General features: G+C 34.2%; 1 protein-coding gene across 10 annotated transcripts in view; it reads left to right on the top strand.

Moving 5' to 3' along the window:
* Positions 1-20,989, top strand: part of DMD (dystrophin) — a 1,217,172-nt gene that overhangs the window by 520,716 nt on the left and 675,467 nt on the right. For all 10 annotated transcript variants that reach the window (XM_068917030.1, XM_068917051.1, XM_068917057.1 and 7 more), the window contains one exon: positions 10,295-10,489. In XM_068917030.1, the coding sequence (XP_068773131.1) occupies positions 10,295-10,489 (195 nt within the window). The remainder of the gene's footprint in view (positions 1-10,294; positions 10,490-20,989) is intronic.

Consider the following 20,989-nt stretch of genomic DNA (forward strand, 5'->3'; position numbering starts at 1 on the left):
GTGATCAGTTTCTGGAACCAAATTAATAACTTACAAGTTTACATCTGAATTTCACGTGTTGTATGAGTTCAGTCTTTTAAGGGCATCTTTCAATTTTCAGTTAATATTTCCTTGTGGAGTTCTCTTTATTTTATTTAATGAAGCCTAAGGTTGTTTTACTGTTAGGTCACCTATAAAAATGTTTTCTAAAATCTAATCAAAAGTCAGTTGGAACCAATCTCTTCTGTCATAGCAAGATAAACAGGAGATTACTATCCTAATTCTTTCTGCAGATAAGTAATATGAAAGTTTCAGTTCTTAAACCGGTGCTGTCATTGCTTTAGAACCTTGTTTTCCACAGTTTTCACAACCAGCAGCATTTGAATGAAGTGGTTTTCTTGTTTCTCACCTTGCTTAAATATCTCTTTGAGTAAATGAACCAGTGACAGTTGCGAAAAAGAAGAGGCTAGCTAATTCTTCTTTGTTGCTACAAGGAGTGAGAGAGAGAGGAGGCATAAAAGCAAGAAGAGACATTGGAAAAGCAAAATAGAAGAAGCCCAAACGATAAGAAATAAACAGTGACAGATCAGAACGCAGTGTCTCTTTCCCCTGTGCTCTCGTAGGGCTCCCAAGGACAGGGCAGAGGTGCTGCTGTGACACCATTTCACTTCTCTCACCTTTGCAGTGACAGCTCTTCCAATAACTTTACATAGTGCAACTAAACGCCGGGCTTTCTTTGACTGTGGTCTGAGAGAAGGGTGACGAATGAGCCTCTTTCTTTGGAAAGAAAATCACAGCTGAATGCTAACACCAATTTTCTAGCATCCATCAACCTGGAAATTCTCAGAGAAATAGTCATTTTGTAAAGACTGCTATTAGAAAATTTATTCCAAATCCTTTAATTCTATTTCAAGTATTTTAATTCTAGTTTCATGTCTAACTTAGGTTTCCGATAAGGAAGCAATGGGAAGTACACTGAATATGAGTATTATTTTGAGATATTTGAAGAAAAGCTTGTTTTAAAAATGCACTGTAAAATGTGTCCCAACTTCTCTGTGTCTGAAATGAATGCAGAGTGTTGCGGTAATTTAAGTCGACACCATCGACAGCCTTCTGTTGTTAGAAGTGGAATTGACTGAGTTCTTTCTTGCAAAGAACATTTGTCTTCTCTCATATTTGCTTATTAATTCTGTACAGTATTCACGATCATCACTGCAAAACTACAATTTTTTAGTAGAATGAATTAAAAAAAAACACTTATCCTGTCTTGTAGAAGACAGAACTTTACTGGAAAGATTTTTCTCTACCCCTTTTAATTGTCTATCATAACCTTTAATGGAGTGATCTGAATCATGTTCTGTAATTTAAAAGTGAAACTCAGTATCTTTAACTCTTTGTATTGGAATGAGATCTCTTGCTGCAGCTTGGACTAAATGCCAGCTTAGGATAGTACTTTTAAATTATATAATGTGGTTGTAATAATGTGCTCTCAGGGATGCTGAGAATTATCCCACAATCTTTTTATATTGTTCAATCTATGGTAGAGAGTGAAATCAGAGCTGCAACCTCTGGTTAAAGAGTCAAGTGAGACATAGCACCCAGGTGTCTCTTGTTTCAATTTTCTGTGGCAAAGCTGAGCATTATACTAGTACGGTATTTTCTCCCACATAATTATCTAGCTTAGTGGGAAACAAGACAGCTATTTACTGTCTTCTTTTCTCTAATGCAGTGTATCATAATTTGCTATCATAATAAGTTATATAGTGAGGAACTTGGTGTCAAAATTACTTAGTTATAATATTGAATTAAATAATGAGAAGAAAGACCTCCTGCAGAGCGATATGGTCCTACGTGATAGTATCTTTTTAAGAGATGGTATTCAACTTGTCCGCAATTAAGGATTGTGCCACTTACTCATTCTTTGCATGGATGCAACTGAGTGTGTGGATAAAGGTGCAAATGGAAGTGAATTTGTATATGTACAGTGTGACTGCTGAGTATCTATGTATGTCTACTTAGTTTAGTTTTCAAAATTGGTAGATTGACAGCAATTTCATTTGCATTATTTTAAAAAAGCCTATGTCTTGGAGTAACAAAATCAGCCTAAGTGGCAAACCCTGTTATTATTCTGTATGCTTGCATCTCTATAAATGTAGATTAACATTATTTTAAGAACCAGAGAGGGAAGATATAATTAGATAATGCCTGTTAATGTTTCTGGAAAGCAGCAATGTTTAAGGTTTAGGACACTGCTCTCTGAAGCAGTTGGAGTTCAACACTAATGTGGTACTTTAATTTTTACATTATTTTCTAAATTATCTCACCAAAGGGCTAGCAGATGCAGATGGTATAAATATCTGCAAAGTTAGTATCATAAATCAACAATAGGAATAGATCAGTCATTTTAGACATCCAGTGGATTGTATTCTAACACAGTAGTGCTTAACTGAACATTAATTGCTTCCCTGGTGGTCAGGCAGTAAAGTTACACATATTATTATTCAAGACAGCCCTAAAGCTTCCTGCATAAACACTGTCTAGGATTAGGGCGCTTCTGGAATCCATGTCCTGTTTGCAATCTTAGTCAATCAGCCACTAAATAAATTGGCATTGACCAAAGTCTGATCCTAGGATTGCTATCATCCGACATAACATGTAGAAGCTTGCTTTGTCACTGCATACACAGTTTCTTCTATAGTTAACCACTGTCCTAGAAGCACAGTTTTGAAATTCTATTTTAACAAATTTTGAAATTCCTTCCATTCTCTGGGGAGTTTCTGACTGTGCAGGGGAATTTGACTGTACGATTCTGATCTGATGGAATCCAAAGCCACTGTCACAGTTGAACATTATGAATTACAGATATAGGACTGTGTAGAAGAATTTAATCCTTTATTTATCAACAAGATATTTGGTTAAATATGGCCCTTGCTTTAGACTATCTGTACCTATTTTTGCAGCTGCAAAAAATATCATAAGATTAATACAAGAAATTATTAACAATACTATGGCTTTAATTTTTCTGTACTTAACATATAAATGTTTTCAAATACTTATTGCCTATCGGAGAGTGACACATAAATCAATTCAGCAGTAAGTGTTTTCCAGGTAAACCCATTAAAAATTCTAAATAATTTTTAAAATACTTGTTTAAAGTCAGCTTACAACGTGGATTTTGCAATATCTTCTGTTTTTTCTCATTCCAAAATGTAGCATGAATACATGCTCATTTATGTACTGATTTGTAATTCTTCCGTGGGCAGAGCCATGCATGAAAAGGGGTAAGGTTTGTAAAATGTGTGCAACCAGTTATTTTCAAAATGCAGTGTAATTAAGTCACCTTCATTTTAGTGCATCATTAAGCAAGAGAAGGATTAGATTAAATGTTTCCTACCTGATAAATGCTTAGTCATTTAGATAAAGATATCTTTAATTTGGGTACAAAGTTAATCAACTGAGTTACATCTAAAATTGATTTAGTATTGCTCTTTTATGGGTTCCTATGTTCAATTGTAATGTAATTGTAATAGATTTGACATCAAAGTGTGAGTGAGCTTCAGGGAGCTGCTAATTTGTGAAGTATTGTTTTGGCACTGGTTATCTTTTTTGACTCATTGGTATTTAAAAGCTTAATTTCCCTCCAAAATGCTAAAGATTGTACATTACCTGGCCAGTGGTTGTTGAGTTATGAGGTGAAGTCTTTATCTTTTTAAATAATTCCTTTAACAATGTTACAAAGATTTATTTAAAGTCACATGACACACAGGCATACTGACTTCCTTTTACTTGTTTTGAATTACTGCAGTTACAGACCAGATCTGGGGGCAAAAATCTAAACTGAAATTAAACAAAAGCACTGTTAAGCAACTGGAAGAGGAAAAGGGACTGGCAAAGCTGTTCGTCTCTTCATCCAGGGTATTTGACATCTCTGAGGGCTGCAAAGGCATGAGGATATGATAAATGCCCACAGTACCAAAAGCCTTTTCATAGTTTTTAGGTTGTACATTTATCTCATGAAAATACAAAACAAGAAATCATAAAACTTACAACAGTGAAAACCGCTCAGTAAAATGACAAATTACTCAGGGTTTTAATGTTTAAATGAATTGAACAGCTTTTGTGTGTAGCTTTTGTATTTGTCATATCAATGCGAGAATAATATAATCAAAGGAAAAAAATATATTTTTTGAGTGGAATAAGTATTCACCCAAGCCTTTGAGTCAAGCATCCACAGGTATCTATCAAAACCACCTTACAGCGCTCACCCGAATGTAGCATGGCTATCAGAGTTTTTTGAAATACGTTCCAAAACTTGAGCCTGAAAGCACAGAGAATAGACCTTTTCCTGTGGAGAAAAGCTTTGCATTTCAATGAAGTTATGAAGGTCAGATGTAAGACAGTGGAAGGAAGTTCGCACTGGCCTATGCCTGTTGATTGGTGGTTTTCAAAATCAAACCATGTAATTTTCTATTACTATTCCTTGCATGTAGAATTCACTGCAATGTTTTCAAAAGAGTGGTGTTATAAATGATAGTTTCATTTTAACTAGCTGTTATTTCATATCGATAGATCATAGTATAAAAATGACTGTTAATGCAGTGTTTCTCAAGCAGCAAGGTATGCCTTGGCTATGAAGTACAGTGAAGAGGTAAAACACTCTTTGTCCAAGAATGACTTTCCTGACATAATACAGACTTCTCAGTTGATTGAAGTGAGGGCAAAATGACTCCTGGTTGCTGCATCAGTGTATTTGTGATATCAGTTCAAAGGGTTGGGTTTGGGGTTGGGGGGACTTTTTACTTTATTTTGTTTTGTTATCCGCGGTATAAGTATCATGTACTATACAGACAGAAAATTCCAAGGAAGAATTTCTGTGGCCTAATCGTGGTGACTTTTATTTTTCCAAGGTTAAATTCTTTAACATGTTTCGAAGTTGGAGTGGCAATAAAGAGTTGATTTGCCCTTGTGTTGGAATCTTTTCCTCTGTGATTAGATCACTAAGGAATGTCGTTCTAAAGTCATGGAAGAAATATCTTTCATAGACATGCATTTTTAGTTTTGCAAATCTACACTAGTGAATATAATCTAACTGAAAATAGTCATGCAAGGATCTTTGGTCCTGCAAAGATTTTCACTTAATTTACCTATTTAACTTTCAGTACATGTATATTAGCATAGATTTTGCTCTTGGATTGGGGTAACAGTACTGAAAATAATTACTTTTTTTTTAAAGTTTCGCTTTCTATAGAAATCACTGATGAAGTTGGATACAATTATTAAAATACATATTTTCAGTATTGCAGCACACAAGGTTTTGTACACTATAATCATGCGTGAGTAGAAAAAAACATAAAATAATATGTACACTCTTATTTGAAAATATGAAATATATTTTTTATTATTTTATGGGTTTTTTAATACTGTCAAATGCTTTTTAAGGCCTTGCCTCTATGGAATTATATAAACATTTTCTAAATTTGTAATCTTATAGTGAGAATTTAACGTCTCTTTGTACTTGAGAGAGATGCTTATTTCTGTTCTGACACGTTACTGGCTTGTGTTTGACTAAGGCCATCCAATCTCGTAATGAAAAATTCCATATTCTCTGTATCATCCTAATGTACCTGTTAAATATGTACATACTTAAGGGCAAGATATCCTAGCAAAACTGAAGATACAGAATTTGTCTTTCTGAAGGTGAGATGACGTCATCACTCACAACTGGCATAGGAATGAGTGTGTAATAAGAAAACTTCTTTTCATATAAATATATACTTGAAAATGATTTTATTGACCACATTTTTAATTTTTTGTTTATCTGATATATTGCTGCTAACAACTGGTTAGCAAGTCTTACGTCATTTAGAGTTTATTTTAAAAAGCAATAAACAGTTCAGAAGTTTATTGGAGATTTCGAGGCATGTCCGCCTTTGTCCAGAAAGGTGGCTGGTGGCTGGTTCATTTTTTTTGTAGAAGCGCACCTACATTACTCCTCAGAGATGACTCATTTTTCAGTCTCATACATCTTACAGCTGTTTGGAAAGAGTACTTTCTCAAGCGTTAGTTCCCTTCCAGATGAAGAACATGTTTTTTTCCTAAACTGTTCCTCAGGATGCTGCTAGGAGCAGTGTCAGGGTCTAATAGTGCAGATGGGTGGTGTACTTTGCCACTTCACTATTCCTGTGTATTCTATTTTTATGAAGTATTAATTTAAAAGCACAGTGCACTAAGGCTGCTACTAGGTTAGGGGCCTACAGTGAGACTGGATCTAGAATAAAATAATTGTCAAGGCCTAACACGAGAAGGTTGGAGGCTGTTGCGTACCAAAAAGGATGTTGGGGCTGTTTCCTTTGCAGAAAGAGGAAAGGAAATGGATATACTGAGCTGGGTGGAGTGGATATACGGAAGTGGATGGTGATTTAAACTAAATACTTAGGGCATTTTTAAAAATCCATACATTTGATAACAAAGCTAGTTCATCTATCAGTCACATAAGTATCTTTGGTTGCATTTTGGCTTTCCAGTGTTAAAAGGAAAATTAAAAGGATTCTCCAGGTGGCACTTCCATGTAATACTGTTCTAGATGTATGAATAATAATCAGAACACAATGCATTATTCCTGCAGTTTTTATTTCTTTCCTTTTGTTTATTATTGGTCTGCTCAGCTATGGGATTGTTTGTGGATGTTTCTAATGTCTTTACGTTGTACCTGATAGGACTTAATTATCAATAAAATCAGTTTATTTGTCACATATGGGTAGGATCACATTTATGGAAAAATTCTTCCCTTTAATTAAAAATGCTTAGTGATGGGAAAGAAAATTCAATTTGTTAGTCCAGTGATAATGACACATGGTGAAAAGCAATGCATGAAATGATAAGCCTTACCCAAAGGATATTGATTTTTCAGGGATTAGAAATGATTTGTGCATCAGTATAATATTGACATTAGAGTAAAACTACTAAAATAAATTAATATCAATAAAAACTATTTTACAGAAATAAGGATAATGCAAGTGGCCGTTTACACCACCATTTTCCCATCATTCTGAATGGTTCATTGTATTATGTATTTTTTTTAATATTATGTATTTTTGAGCTAGAAAACTTTCAATTAACTATCACCTAATGTATTTTGCCACTTTGTCAAATTCGGTTTATTCAAAATTGCTCTTAAAAGATTAGCTAAAGCTTTCATTTCCACTTACTTATTTCAAATCCCTAGAAAATGTTATGAATACCTTGGTTCTGATGAACCATTTTGGCATTAGCCAATGATATATATCTTTACTCAATTAATAGGATTTTTAAAATTGGTGGTTCCTAGCTGCCACCATCTGCTAGTCACCCTGCACTGCAGAAGCCCTCAGACTCCTTTTCTTCAGTTCCCCTTATCAGCGTATTAGCAAATGATCCAGTTTCAATTAGGCGTTTCTGGTAAATGTGCCGATCTAGAATATAGGCATGCGCTCTTTGCCCCTCTTGTATCTTCTCCAGTGCTGTAATTCCAGCAAACAAACGGGGAGGCCAAAAACTTTTTCCATTCTGATTAGAATTGTCAGTTCTCAATACGCCTCGCCTGCGTTCTTTAGGGCAAGATGCCAGCTTCTTCCTTGCACTCTCTTATGGTACTCCCAACGAAAGGAAGAGCAAAATAAAGATACCAATGACATCTTGCAAGCCCACTAAAGGCAAAGAAATTTAATCTTCAGTTCCTTCAATTTTGTCAAAATTTCCAAGTCGTTTCTTTAAATAGTATTCAGAAGCTAATTAGTTTGGATTGTTACTTTTCTTTAGTATAAAGTGTGAAATAATGTTGCCAAATAGGAGGGCAGGATCTGGCAAACTTATGCTTTCAAATATCTATCCATCTATTTGCTGAACCGGTTTTAGCACTTTTCAGTTGAACTAGTAATAGAAATATCAATGCTTTGTTTGCACTAGAATCATGTTGCCTATAGAACCATACCAGTAGCTGACCGATTGAGAGGAGTATCAATATAAGAAGTTTTCTATAAAGATAAGTGTGAATATATGGCTGCATACTTCTCATTAACATTGATAGGAGTTAAATATTACATATACTTTGAGGGATGAGTAAGCCGTATAGGTCATACAAGATTCAATCCTGTCTTCAGACTTTAATTAATTTGGCCTTGGAGAGTGCTTTTCTATGACTTATTTCTAGCAGTGATTGAAAGAAACCGATTTTGGTACTTCTATAGGTATGCATGATATCCCTGAAGTGCTCACACATCAGATTTCTGCTTGACTGTAACTGATTTCAGAAATTATTGAAGGCATGAAGGCACAGATTCTATTTCATAGATACATGTATTTACATGTGTACATAGTTATAAGCCCAAACTTGGGTTGAAAAAAATAGTTTAAATAATAAAACTATAAAAACTAATTATATTTTATGTATCCTTTATAAATTCATGCAACCTCATTTTGAGTGAATAACCTTGCAAACTTAGCATGCCTTTTTAATCGCTGTGAATATATTCTATCTTCTCAATCAAAAAATAAAATATAATTATAGTTAAATATTCTTCATGTGGAGCTACAGGTAGAAGTGTTACAGTGTAACGTCTTGAGGAATGAAAATATGTTGCTGCATGCCTTAGCGGTTCTGCTAAGGCCCTCCCATTTTCTAATCAACTAGGAAAGCTTCTCTTTGGAGAGGGTCAAGTGTTATTTTTGCTGAGAATGTGATTCGTGAAACATGCAGAAGGTCAAACAAAAATTTTGTTAGCTATTTATTTTAAATAAAAGTTAGAGGTGATAGCATTGTAATGGTTTCAGTGTTAGCAGATGTCTTGAGAAGGTCATTTAGTGAGAGGACTGTAAGCAGAGCTATTAAATTTGCATAAGAAATGCAGCAAAGTAAGCAAAGTCTACAGATAACTTCATGGACTTTATACGTGAAATGGAGGCATCTTCATGAGTGCATATATGCATATACCAAGACTCTAAGAAGGAAACTGAAGAACCAAGTGACTCAGATTGCTAACTGAGGAGAAAGGCATGTAATGAAAGGATGGGCAGGGCAAATGGATAAATTAAAATGAGACACCTTGCTGAGGTACTGTGTGCAAAATAGCGTTTATGTTTGTTTTCTTTTACACGCCATGTGGCTAATGAATGATACTATATCCTCCAGGACTGTTGATCCTGTATCTTTCACATTCACAGCTCCAAAATCCATGAGTATCTATATTAAGACTAGAGCATCTAAATAGTGTGACTTTTCAAAGAATGTTTGCCAGAAATTACTTGTGAAATTTCTGAGGTCCTCAAGAAATAAACTTTTTATTTTTGAGAAGATGATAGGCATCAGGGATCTTGGTCCCACACTAGGGACTCCTAGGTGCTATGATGAAACAAATAACAGTCCATGAATCGCAAAGAATTCATATCTTTAATTTTGACCTTTTCTAAAGGAGTTGCAGGTAATCATGTAATTGGAGTTTAATTAAATAAAGTAGACACAGTTCCCTGTGCTCCAAGGCACACTTTTTTCGATATTACTTTTCTTCTGTGAAACACATCTAATTAGAAAGGCAGAGAATTTATAAAACTTTTGGGACACTATAGACCAACTATCTATTTTCTTGGAACAAAAATATTCTTTACACTTGGTGTACACAAGGTGCTGTCAGAGTAGGTATCTAGATAATATTTGTCCAGATGAAAATGCTTAATTTCCTGAAGAGCTGTGTTGCTGAGATTTCTTTCAGGACTATGAAAGCATTAAAGAACTTTCCAATCATGAAATTCCAAATTGTGCTTTCTAATTGAAATAGAAAGATGTTAGTGCAGTATTTAAAGTGATGAGCCGATCTAGGTGTTTTGTGTCATATGTTATTTAAGAAATTGTGCCTATTACAGTACTCACTCTTTTACTGGAAATTGAAATTATTTAGTATTTTAAGCCTCGCTTGTGTAGAATTTCTGTAATGGATGACATGTTCTTAAAGAGTTGTGAGAACTTAAAATGAAAAGTTTAGCAATAAAGTCTCAGTAGTGCTGGAATCACAGAGTAGTCTTGCATTTCCTATCTTCATTTCCCAGGAAAGAGAGTAGGAGAAAAAACTTTGTACACTTTTCATGGATCAGTTTTAGTACTTGTTATTTCAAACAGACTGGTGAAGTGTGCGTGATTTATGTCAGAAACCTCAAAGATTTCTGACTTTTGACCTTAGACATTATTTTTAATTGTTTTAGGTTCTAAACTGGAAATTGCATTAGGTTATAAGTTTGTGTGGTGTTGAGTAACTAAAGGAAGCATTCTGTTGTATATCTATACTAGCAAACAGTTCGTGAAGATACAACTTTTGTGGTGACTGAAGGTATGACTGTGGAAACTACTTATGTGCCTTCTGCATACCTGGCAGAGATCCTCCAGCTTCTGCAAGCCTTGTCTGAAGTAGAAGAGCGCCTTAATTCTCCTGTTCTTCAGGTTAAGGATTGCGAGGATCTCTTCAAACAAGAAGAGTGTCTCAAGGTAAGATGCAAATCTTTCTACGCAGTGATATGGTTCTGTTACTTTGGGGCTAATGTATATTGGCAGGCTGCGCTATCTCTCATACATATCTATTTTGAGAGTGCTTGGCCCCTCTCTGTGGTGTGTGCACATATGGGTGTTTATATATGAAGACACATAGGCACAGTTTCACCTGGATTTGGAAGAAAAGGAAGAGCACTAAGATGCCTGCAAAGTAGGCATCCCTATGTGGGAGAAGAAGGATGGAAAGGGACAGTTACATATTTAAAGTTGTTGGTTTGAGGTTAAAGTTTTGTTTGTAATTTGAAATAATTAGTAAATGCTTGAACTCTATCAGCACCCAGTCTCAGGAGCTTTATTTTGATGTGTGATTGATTTCAGAAATACTTTTCATTAAAAAAAGTAAAATTTAGCTATTCCTTTCCATGCTACACTACAAAAGTTTGCACTCTAATTGAGGACCTACTCTGTGCAATTATAATAGTTTCATTAATTGGAGAGAAAATATTGTCCAGCAGGTAGTGGAATGTAGCCAATGAAAAAATAATCCAATATTATTGATAAAACTTTAAGTATTACGATATGGTTTCTTGGTCACTTATGTCAGTGAAAGCCCTTGAAATTGGTGGAGTTTTTCCAACATAGAACTGACGTAAGAAGAGAATAAGGTTAAAGTCGTAAGCCTAAGTAGATGAATGAGTTATCAACTTGTGCAGAATAGTGTTTGTGTGAGGAAAGCCTTGTAAAAAAATCTTGCTTGAGTGTTGTATATTAGAACAATTTCAAATAGTCATCAGCATGGAGACCACATTTCCATTTTTTTGTGCTCATCTGGGTGAATGAAAGGTTTTAACCAAAGGAAAGCTTAGCCTAAGGAGGCTAGAATCTGCCTACAGTCAGCTGTGAGAAAGACTCTCTGAAGGAGAATCAGAATAGGAGCTGTGGCTAGGGGCTCTAGTAGTAGTGTGGTCCTCTGTAGGAGCCCATTTATCTCTTTCCCCAGTAGAGGAAATGTAAGAAAGCCCATACCTATGCTAGTGTCAGCTTGTACAAAATGAAATCTATTTTAATCGCATAGATCTTAAGCATGTGTTCCTTCCATCTTGCCGGTAGATAGATACAGATATATACTGTATAGATATTATTAGCTCCAGCAAATAAGGATATTTTCAGTTTCCTAGCAAGACAGTATAGTATGTCCAGTGAAGCATAATAGTGAAGTATTGGAGCAAGAGAAGCATGTAACATAATAGGACTGCGTAAAATAACAGTAGACCATTCCTTTCACCACTTGTGGCTTAGTTCCAATTGATTAAAGTGCTTCTGAGTACTGAATGTCCCAAATCAATTTTTATATCACACAACATGCCAATGTTATTGCCATTCCTCATTTTAAATAATCAGTCTTGATAGAATGACTCTTAAGCACAAAAAAAGTGATAAAACATGTAAATCATGGCTAATGAACCACCATTTGGCCCTTGTCTATAAACTTCACGAGTTCATGATGAGATTGCTTGGAAGAACAGTGACCTACATCAAGCAATTTATTGGCAGTTGACTCCATATAAGTGCTTTTTAGTGCTTTAGAATTGTGCTATCTTTATCTGATTTACATCCGTAACTAATCAGCGGTTCACCCGTGTATATTTGGTATTATTAGAGTTGACACCAACTTTAATAATATCGATTACTGAGGTTACAAGTAAGCATTGCCATAGGTTTAATTTAACTGAACTGTTAAATTGTTATGAGATGCATTTGTGGGCACGGTTCCATATTCATCCCAAATAAATCTCTCACAACAGGCAAATGGATCTTGCACATTCATGGGCTTTGATCTGAGCCTGCTTAATGAATATTTATTTCCTAGTAAAAGCATTCATCATTGTCATTATCCTGCAGTAAAAATAGAAAAGTAGTGCATAAATTGTTCAGCAGCTGTTTGGGAAAGGTTTGAAATTAAACTGTGGTTGATTTTTATCCCTGACAGATTTGCATGAGTCAAATTACAGAACTGTCATGAATAGCTCTGTGTTTTAATACTGAGTTTGTGATTTTTTTCTCACTCCCATTCAAAAAGAAGATATTCTAATTAATCCTTAAAAGGAAAAAATATATATTTACAAGAATCTTTCAGTGGCAACTCCTTTGAACATTTTTGCCAAAATTAAATATGCCTATTGAGACTTAAACCTGATTGCTCATTATCCAATAGGATAAATATCAAGTACAAATTAAGAATTGCTTTTAATAATTGGCAAAGATGATAATTCTACCACTGTCTTTTATCAAAGGAATGTAAAATAGCGAAATATGAATCTTTGCAGCAAAAATAGGATAATTTGTAACTTTTATTAAGTTACAATGGCTTTATGGGCATATTTGGTAAATCTGCTAAAAGCAACTGATAGGAATGTTAGTGTTCTCTCCCCTTCAAGTTTTAGTGAGTAGAAGAATCAAATGGAGAAAGTAGGTTATACCTTTAAATCTTTATCTCATAAAGTCAGCAATTGCAGTGTTTACATTATCCTATCTGTATTACCAGCTCTTTTAAATATTAGGCCATATACTAACTCTGTTTCATTTGTCACCATACCTAATCACATTATTTAACAAACAATTTAAATATTACAGTTCTTTCAAGTATGAAACTTCCATTGACTGTATTGCAAATTATTGTTCATATATGGAGAGATTAGCAAATGAGGTTTAATGAGGTACTCATAATAATAATAGGGCAAATTTTGTTAAAAGCACAAATAGTGTTGTACTTCTCTCTGCTGTTGATGATGATTTGTTTAATTTCAATTTGCATGTAGGATTTTTCTTTCACAATATGACTTTCTGCAATTTCGTCCTAATTCTGTGTTTATAAACTTTGCGTTCTCCGTATAGAATTGACTGTAATTACAATGGATTTTTTTGTTATATGATCAAGTGTAGAGAGAAAATGCCTTCATAGGGAAGATAGCTCAAAAAATGTAACTATTATCCTTACTAGCGATGGATTTTCCAAAAGTTTCCTGAAAGTTAAATGAATGTACAAATTTGCATCTATTCAACTAAATCTAGCTGAATTTTAGGAAATCAAATTATATTACTTCTTCTATGCCACAATTTTCCTGTGTGGTGTGCATTTTATGCTGCTTGTCCTATTCAAGGTCCAGGTTATCATAGTGTGAGATGGATACAGTGATATAAAAAATATTTAATCTGAGAATTAAAACTAACACTAATTCAGTTTGCTAGTGCATAGCAAAAATGAATGCACTAGAATGAAAGTCTGGAATTTAGAAAGTCTACTTTGCATTTATTGCTATATGTCAGAAAGTGTTTTGCAGAATTTCATGTTAAGAATAATTTCTTTCATAGTATGCCTATTTATTACTTGATTATATGAACTCTGAATTCAAAACTCTTTATTTTCTGAGACTACTCTCTTTATGTAATTAATGCTGCAAAGCTATAGTAGTACCCATTCTTTTATCAGGCCTTTCCTTTTTTCAGTCTGTCTATCCTTCATTTTAGCAGGATCATTATATTCTAGAATATTATTCTACACTTAGCTATAGTATTTTTCAGTGATGTAATATTTTCAATTGTATTGAAAGCCATCTGGTTCTTTGAAAAAGATGTTTTTTATGTATATAAGTTTTGAGTAATCATTCTAATTGTTCCTTTTCTAGCTTATTTTTTTGTATATTTCCAGTGGGGTCTTTATTTAGTTAAAAACTGAATTGTTTGCTGCTGTTATTTTTTAAAGACAAATATTTTCCTACTCTGATATTTTGGGGTTTTTTTCCTCTTTTTCTTCCTCTCATGTATGGTAATTTTTATGCTTTATCTAATTATAGCTAGTGCAATTCTTTGCATAGGTTTCTTCTGTGACTTATTTCAGGTTATAGGGAATTTACTGTAAACATTCAACATCTATGATTCTAACAGCTAGAATACCTTCATAATCTCCTTTCAGTATGGTTTACTAAAGCAATAGTACCCATATCAAATACTGCCTCATATCTCTGTACAAATTTTAAAATTGCAAGTAATTTGTAGATTTTTTGCAGCCTTTCATGAATAGTAAAAACTATGCTGTTGCCAGTTATCATGTCAGTGCAAAAGACATGAAATATTGTAACAAATCTGCTATTCATGTAAGGATAAAGCAAGATTCTGTGCTTTGCCAAAAGCATATTCTGAATATTGTACATTAAGTATCCATATCTGGAGTGTATTAAGTGTTTCTTACCAAGAAACAGCACCTAACATGATATTCAGAGCGCTTTTCTGCTGTAGCTCAGTAAAATCTAATTAAGCTTAACTTAGAACTGAGTGTAATTAACTACATTCTCCAATGAGATCTGTCAGTAATGCAGTGCTTGGTGGCTGCTTGCTACACAAATAGCTAAGAAATTGAATTTTTACAGTGTTGTCTTTAGCTGTCAGATAAAGACGAATTCCAGATAGTGAAAATGAACTTGAGTTTGAGTCTCTAGCACCCTGATTTCTCTTTTTCAAGAGCAGTGAGATGGATCACTCCCCAAAGGCTTCTGTCACTTCAGCTGCTAATGGTTTTCTATAATTCTTTTTTCTTAGAAATGAAAGTTTTGTGCACCTTTGTTAACCAGGTTACAAAATCTCCCAAGGCATTTTTGATAACTAACTGTTTATAGCTATTCTCTTCAAAATGAAAAATGGAAGGCATATGTGTGTGAGATAGGGGGGTTTGTGCATACACATATGTATATGCTCTCTTTTTTTTCCATAGACAATCTTAAGCCATCCAGTTATGAATTTCATTTTTGGAAGGACAGCTGTATTATCTTTCTTTGTGTATAGCAGCTGTGTTCTAAACAAAAGTAAAAATCTGATGTTTATATCAGGAATATCAGGAATAATGTCTCTCCATAGACTAGTTCTAAACATTTAGGGATATGCCACTTATCCATTCAAAAGTATATGAATGTATTTAATATATTTTTAATATTTAAAAAATTGATCTATTTGGTTAGAAAAAGATATGATTTCAGATGTAAGTGTGGGCACGTATGTTACTTTTCCATGTTTAAAGAAATTATTTGATTACTTCAGAGATGTGAAACTCATTAAGTGGGCCAATGAGATTAGCTGATATTCAGACCTACTGAAAAGAAGACTACTTAACTTGGGTGCTGAAGTGTTGGAGCCAGGCAGTTTTCAACATTTCAATTACATTTTCCCTTGTTTTTTAGATACGCAAAATATTAGTTATAGGTCAGCTTTTGTGAGGATGCTGCTTCCCTGATATTCAAGGGATATAATCTTTGCTGATTTGGAGGTGTTTTATGGATTTATCCCTTCATGATATTTCTTATTTTTAAGTTTAATAATACTGAGTACCATAATCACCTATGGCCTGAGCATATAAACTCAAGATTTAGGCAGAACTCAATAAGAAACATTGAGTGTGTTGCAGGTTCTTGTGCTGGGAAAGTTAAATGTCGTTTGCTGAGTGATACCATAGAGCCAGGCAGCTTTAGCAGTAGATGATGAACTGTTGACAAGCGAGGAATATGTTCCTGATCGTGAACCAACCCAGAGACAAAGCTTCTGCCATTCTTTTTTTATTTCTTAAATACTTCTTGCAGTCTGCTAAATGTCTTATTCCTCAGGACCTGTGGATTCAAATCACTAGTCGTAAGGCAGCCTTTATGAAGCAAACCCCTGCCTTTTTTAAAGCTTCAGTGGAGTCTCTGTCTCCCCATGCAGAGTGAGTGCTCTAGCTACATCTTTTTATGAGTGCTACAATAGAACCACAAAAATCCCTCTCTACCCATTATCCTAACAGCTGAGGACAACATATTTGTATTTTTAAAAGTACCCACAACAAGTTTCTCCCAGAAGGTAGCACTCTGAATGCACTTTTGCTAACATAAAAAATGTCAGTAAATCAAATATCTTTAATACTTCTCCATGAAATGATGTAAATGCCTGTGGGAAGTGGGAGGTTTTGTTATTTGTTGTCTTGTTTTGTTAATTAAATGTTTGAAAAGAAAAGAATGAGCAGTAAATTCGAAAGTATTGAAAATGCCAATTTAGTTTGACTCAAACCAGGTAAAAGGGATGCACTTTCAGAAAAGTCCAGCAATGCTAAGCAATGGAGCACAGCAACATTACAAGAAATGGTGGTAGACTGGTAAAGTATAAGGCATAGCGAAAGGAATAATTTAAATCACACCTGAATTTAAAGGAGAGTCCTAGATATCATAGTGGACTGAATTATAGGTTCCATGTTCAAAAATATTTTCTCAGTGTTCAGTTGTATCCAGAAAGCAACTGTAACTCTGTAGTAAAAGTTAGAAATTGGTATTCAACATGGAACAGTTTCTCGGTAAGGACTACAGCTTTGCTGTGTATGTTGTTTTTAATTCTAAAAGTATAACAAATAATTAGAAAGTATGTAAAATAATTTTAAAAGATTCAGAGAAGGACAAAATAAAGGTCAGAGCCAGGTAAACAAAGCCTATATGAGAAGAAACTAAACTGATGAGATATTTAAAGAGGTAAGAATAATTGGTGTTATGACAAAAGGCTATAGAAAAATGAAAGATGAGAGCTCATTTATGAGGCTGCTTTTTTTTTAAATAATGCTAGCACAAGCAGACATTTGGTTAAATTAAGAGAGATTCATTGGTTATGAAAGGAATTAGATTTTAGATTAGTTGCTCTCTAGAATTCACACTGTATTGTTACTGAAGTTGTGTGACATTCCCTACATAAAACCCCAGATATTTAAAACTACAGTAGATTTTAATCAACAGCACTGGCATTTCCTTTGCTGAATGTCTGTCTTACATCTCTTGTGTTTCATTTTTGTACAAATGTCGAGCAATATATTTATTCCATTCCATTCTAGGAAACATGAATAGTGAAAAAAAAAGTTTGCCAAGTTTAACTGAAACTATCAAAAGACATACTTTTCATAATTGTCATTTCCGAGGGACAGGACACTTGACACATTGTTTGTTTTTGTTTTTGTTTTTTTTTGTGTGTGTGTGTGTTAGGTTTATGCTTTTTACCATCCCAACGAAATTAATGCCTAATTTTGACTTGGCCTCTGCCAAAGCATCATTTTGATATTCTCTATATAGATTTGCTCCTTGCAGGCTACTCAGGTCTCTGACAGCTCTAAGTAATGACCAGATTGTTCATACCCAATATAGTCTCAGAACCTTTGCATGCTCCACTCTGGATTATGGGTCTCAGGTTTTTTTCCCCTGGTGATTGCTCCAGGGTGAATAGGTTTGTGAGTTGAGGAGTAAAGAGAAATGGAAGGACAGGAAATGTGAAAAAATGTGAAAGCTGTCATCCAAAACTTTTAATTTTTTTAGCTTTTCTGCTGTAAAGTGGGACTTAAAGCTTTTTATTTTTTCAAGTATATGTTTAGAGCACTAGTTTTTGATTAGCTGGATAATATGCACAAATATGCACAGAAAACAGATTTCTTGGTCCATGACTTAAATTCCTGTGGCACAGAAATTATATTTCTAGATACTTACCTTAATAGTAAAATTCTTACTGCCTGAATATCATTTTGTAACAGCCTCTATCAGAGATAGAACACATGGCAGAAGATATTGAATCCAAACAGAATTAGCATAGTATTTGATAATTCCAATTTTCTCGTATTTTATTGCTTTAGGAATAGCAATAATGTGGGAAAATCTGCTTTCATTATAAACCTTTAACTTTTGAATTGTTAACAATTATGTCTTAATGTGCTATTTACAAAAAAAAAAAAATGAGCTATTTCTTACCTCTCTTTAATTGTAACTGTTGAAATTGTTTCTGTATCTTTCTTTGCCCATTAGGGTTAAAATTAACATTTTCTAGCCTTTCTAAAGTTGTCATAGTCATTTTCAGGTGTAAAATATCAGGTACAATACTGTTTCTTATATTATTTACTTTGTACAAAAAGCATGCAAGTTAACAGACTTAGGGCGGGAAAGTCCTCCTAAATATCATGTATTGGAATAATGAATAGAAATGGAAGGTAACAGAATGTGCAAGCCACTGTCTCTTTTTAACAATTTCCTTTGTGCAGCTGGCTTACTTCTTGTTTGCTTTCACTCTGCTTGCTAAACTCCAAGCATAACACTATTCATTTCATGACTGAGTTAATTCAAGAATTGTCCAGCGCAGAATATATAAAAAGCAAATTCTATTTAAAAGATCAAGCACAAAAACAAGCATAAAACCAAAATATGTATATTTTTAACAATGTGATTCAGGGGTGTGATCTTTAGTCTTTAGTAAGTGAGTATTATCTACAGGATCTAAAGTTCAGGTGTCATTATTTCCGACTATCAGCCATTGAAACCACAAGCATCAGAAAAGAGAAAGGAATACAGCCTCTGATCGTCTATTCACTAATAGTAGTAAACACTAGATGAAAGGCAAAATCTTGAGTAAAATCAGGTTTTCCTAAGTAAAAATACCATTTAAATGCCTTTTAAAAATTGTGATTACTAGACTCATCACATAGTTTCCCTTTCTGATATGATGGCATAAATATCTTTTTTAAATGTATTATTGGAAATTTTTAGCCTTTAAAAAGGTTACAAAGGGAGACAACTCAAACTATTACAAAAGAACTTTTCTCTTTTTAGCTGTTAAAGATGTTAGTACAAGAATGTTTTCTGCACTTCGGCTTGTATAAGTGAGATTTTAACAATGAGCAGAAGTTTGCAGGATCAGAACTTCATTTCATCCTTTTGGTACTGAGTTGATGCATATCCTTCATATTAGGTGAGCTGAAGGACACTGAACAAGCAAAGTTATCCTTTTTTGTATAGTTGTGGCTGAAACAGATGAAAACATGTTTTATCATTCTTTTGTTTCAAAATTGAGTTGTGCAGCTAGCTGTGTTTCTGTCTCTGGGAGAAACTAATAAAAGACAATTGTACTTTTCATCTGTGTTACCAAACACAAACTATATATCTGAGACTCACTTAAAATTGTTAGCAGAGATGTGGGAAAGTCATATCAACATGATGGAATATTGTGCTTGTCAATGCTTAGTACAGCTTTTATTTTATTTTAATGATACCTTCACTGGATGCTGTGTATAATGATTGAATTGTGTTGCACCTAAACAACTACAGCATTCTTATAACTTACAACCCATGGGAAAAAAATACATGAATATGCAGTGCACACTCTCCATATCATGCAAATCATGTGAAAGAGTGGCTAGCGCACTCTGGATAGATGCATTTGCAATAACAAGGATAGCAATAGATCAAGGAAGAGTCCACTTATGCTAATGCTCTTTCAGCTATTTCTGGTACATTATAACCCCCAAAATCTCTCCAATATTACTTCAAATCTGACACCCGCTCTTCCTGAATAAGGGAAAGACAAACCTGGTTTGTTTGTTTGTTTTTTTTGTGCATGGTGAAAGAGAATTATCAGATTCTAGCCATGGAGTTGAACCACACTGACAGCGTGTTACAGCGCATTTTTAATTTTCTTTTTTTGTTTTCCTTTCTACCACTCATTATTTTTCTGCTTACTGCAAAATAACCAAACATCCTTTGATCCCTGCCTCCTTTCAAAAAAGCTGGTAATATGAAAGAGTTGTTCACATACAAACCAACAATTTATACCTCTCATAACTCTGTCAAATCAGCATTCTCCCTTATGTCTCTGACCAAGCTACTGCAGATGTGCATGCAGCAACTGAAGAATATGTTTGTGTTTAACAAGACTAAGAATCTTTGGTCAGTTGTTCTTGCGAGTTCTCAACTTGTAGTTGGTCTCAGGCTTACATACTTCAGAAGAAATGAGGAACAGAATGGCATTGGAAATATAGGGAGTTTAAAAAGGTTGCTGGAGAACAGCTGAATATGTAGAAATTTATCCCAAGAGCATCCCTTACTCTGTACAACACTTTCAATGAGACATATGCAGGACTGAATGACTATTTCATTAAAAGGTGGAAATGCTAAGAAATCACTAAATACTGTGACTCTGAATGGAGTAAAGAGATACTTGTTTTTCACCTGCTATTTGAATCTATCTTAAGAATTATCTGAGACTTTTAGTGATTTGCTGGCTTATTGGTTTCTTCGTATAATTTGATCCAAGCTTTTCTCAGCTTTCTTTTCACCATCCAAATCAGTGTTTAACACGCACAAACTGTCCTTTTTGTTAACCTTTCATTAGAGCGAAGGAGAGAGTCCAATGTAACCGTCTTTAGAAAAAGAAAGTATAGCTTTAGACTAGAAATAGTTTGGTGCAGTAATCAATCCAAAACATTTTACAATTCTTTCATGCTTTTTTTTCATTTTATTCAGGCAATAAGAAGTATAAGGGAAATTTCACCATTGTAAGAAATAATGGCCAAGGCTTTTCAAAAGAAGGGACTTTCATTTCAGTTTTTTGATTTAGCTGAAGAAAATCAGTAAATGTGACACACTTTTGTTTAATTGGATGTCTTAACTGGTCTGCAAGAGA

The sequence above is a fragment of the Struthio camelus genome, chromosome 1 (genome assembly GCF_040807025.1).
Source record: "Struthio camelus isolate bStrCam1 chromosome 1, bStrCam1.hap1, whole genome shotgun sequence".
NCBI classification, from domain to species: domain Eukaryota; kingdom Metazoa; phylum Chordata; class Aves; order Struthioniformes; family Struthionidae; genus Struthio; species Struthio camelus.